Here is a 9,601-nt window from a genome sequence, read left to right as displayed (position 1 = left end):
CACGCACGGCCCGCACCCCGATATGCAGCCGAAAGCTTTCCAGTCCGAACAGCCCGGCCGACAGCCTGCCTGTCCCCAGAACAAATACTCGGGCAGGTTTCACAGACGTGGGCAGCATATCCGCGGTGGTGGTACTCTGGCAAAGGCTGATTTCCAGACTAGTCCTCTGCATTTGCCGTTTTCCGATTCTGATTCCGTGCAGGCTGTTTATGTTTTAGATTAGTAAATAAAAATGTATGGATAAATATCGATTATATTTTTTTTTTTGTCCATACCTTATAACTAAAATAGGTAACTAATATGTATTTAAATTTTCAATAATATATTTTCTGGTAGGAAAGTGAATCTAGTCGGTACCCGATACTTTGAGGGATCAAAAGTAACAATTTCACAGTATTTTTCAATACAGTTGGAAAAAACGGAATACATTTTTACGCAAAATTAAACTGAAAACTACCAAACACGCTACCGACTCTAGCCTTCGCCAAGTCTATGGTGTGGCTGGGGAGTAAATGAGTAATGTGGCGCCCTCTAGTTGTTCGCTTCGACTGACTTCGGGTACCGACGATTAAACCACGAACTGCTCTGCCACCGTTTACTCAGTCACATCATCGGCATATTGACTTGATATTTTATTGTGATGTTTTGATGTTTATCTTATACAAGAGGGCCCGAACACTAGAATGAGTGTTCCTACTTGTGCTCGTCGCGAAATTGGTGGAAAACATTAAACCTAAATCTCTCTTAGCAGTTAGCACCACCAATCCCATTGTTTCCAAAGGGTTATTCCATGTTTTCTATCGAAAAGCAATTGTAACACCGTTATAGCTGGATCCATTTAAATAAAAAATAAAAATATAATAATACATCGACACATCAATATTTAATCGTCTTAAGAAACTATCATAATATATAGGTACATAAAATATTTTTTTCGCCAAACAATTTCTTACTAACCGGTGTATATATATTGTGCCCGAGGTCTATTTTTATTTTTTTTTTTTGCTTTCTCATTGTAGCGCGTTGTCGTTGTTCGTATAATAATTGACATTACAGTACACAACTATAACACAAGTCACAACAGACATTATTTTATGGAATAGGTACTATAACGTATAAAATACGACAATATGTGAAACTCGATATAAGAATCACTCACATAGGTGGCCTTGGGTTGCCATATAAGTTCCAACATCCAAATAATAACCAGGACATTTACCAAAATAATTTCAACAACCTTATTATTTTTTTTTGCCCCGATTTGATTGGAATTTTGAACTAATCACTAATGCATGACGGTATGATGATCGGCCGACGGCATATTATACTAGTATTTTTGTATGTTCTATATTTAAACCGTAATAATTAATATTAGTAATGATATACAACCAAAGTGGAAAATCCGCTTAGAAACATAATCTTATAATGGGATGACCGGGACCGAAGTTAAAAACCGGTGAGTGGTGACATATCCCGGTTTACAGGTAACGTGGTCCCGTGGTGGTTGCCTATCCAATATTACGTAGGTATATAAGTTGCATATTATGTTAGCCAATAAAATATGTAATAAATAATTAATTATTTTAATAATTATTGTAGGTATGAAATTACGTGGTAAATGGTAATCATTAATTGTTTCTAATAAACATACATTTTTTAAATGCTTTGTTATTTTTACAAAAATAAACGATACGGTTATACAAATACGAATTTTTTTTTCAAAAACATGTCTCAGGAGAATCACTCTCATTTGGGCTACAATCATTATACAAAAACCAACTTTCGTAAACACGAAGATGAGAACATTATCTGTGTTCCTATGTTGGATCTTTTAGATACCATCAACATAGTAACTTTTATTAAACGTTAAATATTTGGTTATTTTATAATTTTCTACAGTCTAAAACAAACGACTGAGTAGACGTATACTTATTATCCAACATAGGAACCCAGATAATATTGTTATCCTTAAGTGGTCGAAATTTGATTTTTGTGCGATAAATACAGCTCAAATGAGAGCAATTCTACTAAAACGTGTTTTCAGGTGGTGAAAACCTGTGTGTAGCGTCCTCTTAAAAGCATACAATATTACGAAAAAAGCACATAGGGCAATTCACAAAGATACAACACCGCCGTGCATATAGGCAACCACCTGGTTTTTTTGGGTCTCGTACTCTCTCGTGTTTTGTCGTATATATTGTCATATTGTATAAAATGTATAATATTTTATCGTTTTAGTTGTAATATGTGATGTTGATTAGGTAAACATGTAAAATATTTGTGCATTGTGCCCATAGACCTTATATTTATGAGTTATGGCTTAGGTATTAGGTATGATTGTACCCAATGAACAATAATTCTACAACAGACTGTGAACCACAAGGCAAAGATAACAAACCGTCAGTCGCCACTGATGTAATCATCTCAAAAGTATCTGATCATAAGCCGATGGGCTGTAAACCATGAATCATGATCTAAGCCATATTGATATAGGCACAAATAGCCCCCCCCCCGGCTTTAGGGTTAAACCCTCCCAAAAATATCAATAGCCGCCCCAAACATTTCCAACGTTTTGTTTTAAGCTTATTTATTATTATTAAAGTAAGGCTTTACCTCCCTCAAATCCCAAACGCTATTTGCGCCTATGCATATTGATATATCTAAGTATATGTGGTTCGTTCCATAAATGGTAAACAAAAGTGGATTGATCAAACTCCGATGTAAGGCTTCACGCTGCAGCTCTATGAACCGTGATTTCTCAAAATTATATGATTTATTTTTTGTGGTCACTGGTCAAGTTCTAAGTTGCGCATAACAAAATAGATAGGTATGTCAGCAATTTTTTGATACGCATCGTGTTCGCGAACCACTCCACACCCCGTCTATTAGCTGGTTTTAGGGGGGATCCGGGGCTGAGCCCCCCCCCAACCCTAAATCCGGCCCTGCTAGTTCGCCTCTGTATGTTGACCGGGTAATTTAACGGCCAATGAAATAAGGGAAACTACGACAATGGCTGGGTCACAGTGATGGGAAAGTTCATTCTAAAAATGAATTAGTTCAAGTTCAAGTTGAAGACATTAAATATGAACTAGTTCAAATTCTAGTTCAGTAGTTCATAGTTTTTAAAATTATTAAAAATTAAAAAAGTTACTAAAGAAAATAAAATAAAAAAATACTTAAATTGAAAAAAAAAAACGTAAAAATACCTACGTGTGACTGCCGACTATGCGTCGAAACCCTCGATACGCGGCTCTGCAACATACTTTATCTTATGCAACTAATTAGTAATTGAAAATAATAATTACAGAGTAGTGGTTAAAATAATGTTGAGTAATAAACGAAAACAAAATCATAATTAAAATTCATTTTGATTGCGTAGGTAATACAAAAAGTTTTATATTTTTCCAATCACCCTGTATTCTGTATACAGCATAAAATAATTTGTATGAACGTGTTAGTCTTGGGAACATTATTTATAACACTATTGTATTATGTCAAGTTACAACAGAATTATAATTATATACCACAAAATACAAATGGTATACCTACTATTCTTACGGCGCGGCGTTGTGATTTCAGGGCAAAAATTAATATCCAAAATAAAAATAAACAAAATTAAAAACAAATTATACCTTTTGATTCTTGAGAACGAACCTGATCGGCTACTAAACATTTCAAAACGTTATCCTATCGCCTGTTCTATGAAAATTAAATTGTCAACGAACGAACCCAAAACGTTCAAAATCATAATGGAAGTGACTATTTTCACGTCCGATGTGAAAACATGTATTTTCACGTCCTGTTCTCTGATTGGTCATGAAACTGATAAGTAAATGTACTGATAAAACAGATATGATAATGATAATGATTATAATGTGCTCGCCACATTTGAATATTTTAAAACATGGTAATTTATTATTTATAATGAGGGAAGACATTTTTACATTTTTAATGTTTATTAAATTTTATAAGTTTAACATAGGCATTTAAGCAATTTGCAATAAGATTAAAAAATCAGTATAAAATTATTAATTATATTATGTAGGTATATGTAATAAAATAAATTTAATGTGTGAAAACTTCACTGTTTTTCATTAATTTTGCAAGTGTTGCAAAACCATAGTTTTGATTTAAAATGTTGGTTTATACCAACACAATCAAAGTGCGACCACTCTAAACACCTAATACAACATATAGATTTTGTTGTTGAATCTTTCAAACATATCGTACAGTTCCAAGTAGCTGACTGTTTTTTTAATTTGATGATTTGTTGGATAGCAGGCCAACTGTCTTCTGTGAAATAGCACCTAACTTCATCTATTGCTACCAATTCATCAATAATTTATCTTGTTTAACTCATCTTAAAATACAACAAACATTATTATTTAAAGTTGTAACTTAATTTCAATTTTATTTGATTAATTGAATATCTGTTATTAAATTTAAATTATAAATAATTTGTAATTAACAAACCTATATTCGTAGTTGTAATATTTATATCACTTTCCCATAAATGAGCAATATGTTTCAATACATTTAACCGTTGTTCATATTTTTTCCCTGTAGCCTCTGATGTCAGTGAAGCTAATCTTTTGGCTTCTATATAAGCCTGTCTAAATTTCTCATGTGCATTTGGTATTTTCTTCTTATCCTTTTTTACCATTGAAATACTGACTACATGGTTTTCATTAGTACATACCTCGTCTAAATTACTTAATGTTTGACTTACATTTGCAGGCATTACTCTACATACTTTAGAATAAAATTGTCTTGTCCACCTTTCAGCACTAAGATGTGGGTTGTACAATTCTACTGTAAACATTTGTTGTACTTTGAAAATGTGATGACAAGGTAAATTCATACTCGTATCAAACGAGCAACTACATTTCCATATAGAAGTAGTTAGAATCCCTTCACTAGATTGAATGGTAACTATTTGTAAATTTTTATCAATTATTTTTATGTCCACATCATCCCGTAGTCTGAATTTTTTTATAACTTTATTAAATGCATATGTGGTTAGATGGTGATAAATTTCTTTTTCATTTTTGGTTAGATCGTTAAAATAACTGGGAGTTTTTGTAAAACATTCATGGGCCACATGGTCTCTTTCTGTCCTAAGAGTGACCATCAACATTTCTAGGCCTGTAAAACAATAGTTATTTAGTTAAACTAGTTAAATGTGTTTTTTAATGTGTAGTAACCTTGAAATAATTGATCCAGTCTCAAATGTTTTGTTACTACCTGGGTTATTTTTTGATTGGTACTTTCTAGCCTATTGTTGGTTCTATTACCTAAATTACAAAATTAATAAATTAATAAATTACAAAATTAGTTCAAAATATCAAACCTACCTAATGTCAAAAACTTGGATTGAAAGTGGATGGCCCACTCATTTTTTATTGGGCACTAGTTTTTTTCAAAATAGTTAATCACATTTTCTAATTTTGTGTTTTTCAATTTTTCATATAAAACCGTCATACTCTATTGCATGTCTTGTAAAATTTTTAAGCACAATGTTCTTTCTCCTATATTTATAGAAAACCAATAAATAAAGTAGGTATTTTAACTTAGGTAGGTACCTACTTATTGCATTTATTTATCCAAAAATATATTAATATATTATACTGATTACCTAATGTAATATTCATTTTTTCTGTTGTTATTTCTCTAGACATTGATCTTAAACAGTGGAAAATACAAATTAAAGTATGTTCGTCAGTAAATTTGTTTTTGAACACGTTTCTTTCTACAAAGTCTTTATCCGCCATTATACACGTTGTACTCTTCCATGCTGGATTCCATTTTTGAAAAGTAGATGCCATGTTTGTAACATTTTCTGAGTCTTCAGATGTAAGAAGACAAAATCCAACAATTTCACTTTGCCCATTTGAATCGACAACTTTAAACATATTTATACAATAAATAATAATATTATAGTAATAATTACTGATTACAAATCTAAAAAAACATAAAGTGGCAATCTTAAATCATTTAATTTATAAATGGCATCAATAAATGAAACTTCTGGACATAAAGAAAATATTCGTTTCATTTCTGCATCTTGATAGAATATGGCTTGTAGTTCATTATTTTAATTTTTTTATGATTTCTAAGTCAACATTTGATTTGTTTTCATATGTATTCACCAAATTGTTCAAGGCATCAGTTGCTGGGGATTTGGATAAAACGTTATGTATGTCTTTCAAAGTAATTATTTTGTCATGGGTCTGCATTAAGTCGTTTTGTAAGATTTTTTTATTCACTTTCATATGAACTAATTTTGTGACCATAATTTTTGCATCATTGTCCAGTCTCCTTTGTTTTGGGTAATGATCAAACATGGGCTAATAAAAATATGTATTAACGTAAATATTATATTAATTATAATCTATTATATCTATTAAAAAGAACTTAGTTCACGTTGAAGTTCATTTCTTGAAAAATAAAACTGTGTCATGTCAAGTTCACACAATATGAACGCGTTCTTACGAACTCGTTCTTTCCCATCACTGTCGCGGGAGAGAGTGTGGGATGCACTAACCGGACCAAAATACATATTGTTGTTTACATACCTATCTATCTATTTATAATGAACTTGTCACTTGTGAACCTACTAGAAAAGATCCAATAATCCACAACAAAACGATTAAACTTTCAAACTTTTCCATATTACTCCATAGTCCATCCCATCTTGCGTAAATGGTAAATCGTATTATCGTAATGTAAATAAAAAAAGTATGTGATAATAAAATCAACAAATCGTTAAAACCATAACCGTGTTAATGGTTTTCTTCTTAGCAATGATTATGCGATTTCGTTTTTAGGGTTATGTACAAACAATTTAAGTATTATCAGCAAAATTTAATATTATTAATTTTTATTTTTATAATTATTTATATTTACGTTAGTAAATTACCAAACGAATTACTTATCGAAGTTTAATAAGTTTGAAAATTTTTGCAAATCGTCAATAATGTCTCTCCTCAGTCATTGTGGATTTCAAGACGGCGACATTCATGATATCACAAAGGATGAAGTAACCACTGGTGTAAGTAATTACTAATTTTCCAAAAAAATAAATAAACACTCATTTTTAATTATGTCATTAAATTTGTGTACACTATTTGTATACTGTAAATCTATACCTATGTATAATAAAATCAATTTAATTAATATTTTATAGACTACCATCATAGCTGCTATTTATGACGGTGGTGTTATAATCGGAGCTGACTCTCGCACTACAACTGGGTAATTGAAATACTGACATTTAAAACACACTTGTAATTCATTTGAAATAGATTATATTCATATACTGATATCCCATTTATGTTTTGCTTTCTAGAGCATATATTGCTAACCGAGTTACTGATAAATTAACAAAAGTATGTGACAATATTTACTGTTGCCGGTCAGGTTCGGCGGCCGATACTCAAGCCATCACTGACATAGTTGCATACTACATGGATTTAACAAGGTAATTAATGATATTATATTGTTGAATAAACTTTCCAATAAATAAATATGTTTTTTTCAAAGCATTCAAATGGATGAGCCGCCACTTGTCAGAGCAGCTGCCAATGTGTTTAAAAATCTGATTTATGAGAACAGACATCAACTGACCGCTGGGGTCATTGTAGCTGGATGGGACAGCAGATTTGGTGGACAAGTAATTAATAAATTTAATATTGTTTTTTTTTTTTAAGTATTTCTGTATACCCTCTCTGAAAATGAAAAAAAGAATACTAAACACAATACTTGTGTGCAAACTTCAATCGCAGAATGTTTGCATTTTTTTACAATCAACCTTAATTATTAATTGTATGATTTGCAGGTAATTTTGACTAGGTACCAATTTTTTTCTGTACAAAGTATCAATTATCTAATGAAAAAACTGTTTCAGATATATTTTATCTATTTATATTAAATAATTAGCTGATCTCGCACACTTTGTTGCCCGTAAAAAATAGCAACTCTAAAATTATGATTGTTAAACTCTTTTTGGGTGTAACTTACTGCAATAAGTGCAACTCAGCCACCCTGGTAGGCAATCCGGCCATGTCGGTTTGCGGATAGAGTGCAACTCAGCCACCTTGGTAGACAATGTTCAAAGCTTCGATACATAGATGATTTGCCCTAACTGGCCACTGACTGTGACTAAGCAAACCACAGGTCAATCAAATGACCCCAATATTTTTGCAGATATAAGATGCTATATATGAACCTTATACTGCACCTGTGCGCACGCCATATGCAGTGGCGTATACAAGGGGTGACGTGAGGATCAGATCCCCTCCCACTGGCGTTGGAGTGGATAATTTTCCATATTGTGTTTGATGTGAATTTTGAATCAATTCAAATTATATTCTTGTTCCTTGTTAATTATTTTACTGCCTAAGTAAAAAATGTTGAGAGGGTGGTAGATTTTCCAATTTTCCCCTCCCATTTAGCTATTTTGCTTTATTGATCCCCTTTCAGAAATCATATCAACGCTACTGGCCACACGCTTATGCTAACCACACAATTTGCACATCAAGTCATTCAAATATAAATGAAATATTTATAGTATTTAGTTCAGTATAAACTATAAATATCTAACTTCAATAGTTTTTGTGCAAAGAATATGAAAACATTTTTTTATAAAAGTGAATTTATGGTAGAAGAAATATTGAAATAAATAAAAACTTGCATAATGTCTTCTATTTCATTTACCATAATAATAACAGAAGAAGTACTTATCTTATTAAAATATTATAAACTCATCACTTATTTATCACAGGTATATTCGATCAATGTAAGTGGTACAATTGTTCAACAAAACATTTCTATTGGTGGTTCTGGTAGTTCTTATTTGTATGGTTTTATGGATTCACAATATAAAGATGGAATGACCCAACAAGAATGTGAAAATCTTGTACTTAACGGTAAGCTTACTTTTGATTAATACTATTACTTTATTATAAGTTTATATTTTGTTTAGCAATTTCATTGGCAATTAAGCGTGATGGTTCAAGTGGAGGTGTCGTGCGTATGGGAGTAATAAACCATACTGGTCAAATTCAAAGAAAATTGACACTTGGAGATCAACTCCCGAAATTTTATGATAATATCTATGAAGAAAAACCAGTTGAAGTATCTGGAGGAGATGCTACTATGGTTTAATTTTTTTTTTTTCAATTATAAATTAAATTGTTTTGCTAACATAAGCAAAATTATTTTTCATTATAATATCTTTATACTAAATAAAACTGAATGAATTCAATACATATGTTTTATTCTTAAATTAACGAATATTTAAATATCTACCTTTTTGTTAATACATAGAAAAAATAAAGACCTCATTCATTCTTGTAATATTTTTTTAACATTTATAGTACCCTATGATTTGGAACTAATTTTAAAAAAAAATATGTAAATGCGATTTGTACAGCTATACTTAACCCATTAACGCCGTGCGTTGTCATATGGTAACATAGATTTTTTACAATAATTTTTAAGATTTAACATATTATGTTTTCAACAAAATGTTGGTTAAAATTGTAAAAATTTAAATTCCGGCGCTAATGGGTTAAACAATAGACTGTGTTTCTGTAACATT

General features: G+C 31.2%; 2 protein-coding genes across 4 annotated transcripts; one reads left to right on the top strand and one right to left on the bottom strand.

The window, feature by feature from the left end:
• Positions 1-4,043: 4,043 nt before the first annotated feature.
• On the bottom strand, positions 4,044-6,801 carry LOC103310573. 3 transcript variants are annotated; one of them, XM_016808003.2, is made up of 5 exons: positions 6,576-6,801; positions 5,636-6,347; positions 5,205-5,294; positions 4,474-5,145; positions 4,044-4,360 (listed from the first exon to the last, which is right to left on the bottom strand). In XM_016808003.2, the coding sequence occupies exons 2-5, from the start codon at positions 5,910-5,912 to the stop codon at positions 4,335-4,337; spliced, it is 1,065 nt and encodes a 354-aa protein (XP_016663492.1). In that variant the 5' UTR covers positions 5,913-6,347; positions 6,576-6,801; the 3' UTR covers positions 4,044-4,334. The 3 variants fall into 3 exon arrangements, with proteins under 3 accessions (XP_016663492.1, XP_016663493.1, XP_008187482.2); XM_016808004.2 differs by having other exon boundaries at positions 5,636-5,902; XM_008189260.3 differs by having other exon boundaries at positions 5,636-6,801.
• Positions 6,802-6,841: 40 nt separating this feature from the next.
• Positions 6,842-9,355, top strand: LOC100168731 (proteasome subunit beta type-6). Its single transcript, NM_001293349.1, is given in 6 exon segments — positions 6,842-7,051; positions 7,187-7,254; positions 7,349-7,480; positions 7,543-7,672; positions 8,783-8,927; positions 8,984-9,355. Coding segments are annotated over 6 exon segments (732 nt in total). The 5' UTR covers positions 6,842-6,976; the 3' UTR covers positions 9,166-9,355.
• Positions 9,356-9,601: the final 246 nt, after the last annotated feature.

This window comes from Acyrthosiphon pisum, chromosome A3 (genome assembly GCF_005508785.2).
Source record: "Acyrthosiphon pisum isolate AL4f chromosome A3, pea_aphid_22Mar2018_4r6ur, whole genome shotgun sequence".
Taxonomy (NCBI): Eukaryota; Metazoa; Arthropoda; class Insecta; order Hemiptera; family Aphididae; genus Acyrthosiphon; species Acyrthosiphon pisum.
Note: the sequence above shows the minus strand (reverse complement) of the source record. Positions and strands in the feature narration are given on the sequence as shown.

Excerpts from the sequence above, each read along its gene's own strand:
- LOC103310573 (XM_008189260.3), bottom strand. The coding sequence starts at position 5,912 with ATGTTTAAAGTTGTCGATTCAAATGGGCAAAGTGAAATTGTTGGATTT. Across the intron at positions 5,146-5,204 it reads ACTGGATCAATTATTTCAAG|GCCTAGAAATGTTGATGGTC; the intron begins GTTACTACACAT and ends ATTGTTTTACAG. Across the intron at positions 4,361-4,473 it reads TATTACAACTACGAATATAG|ATGAGTTAAACAAGATAAAT; the intron begins GTTTGTTAATTA and ends TTGTATTTTAAG.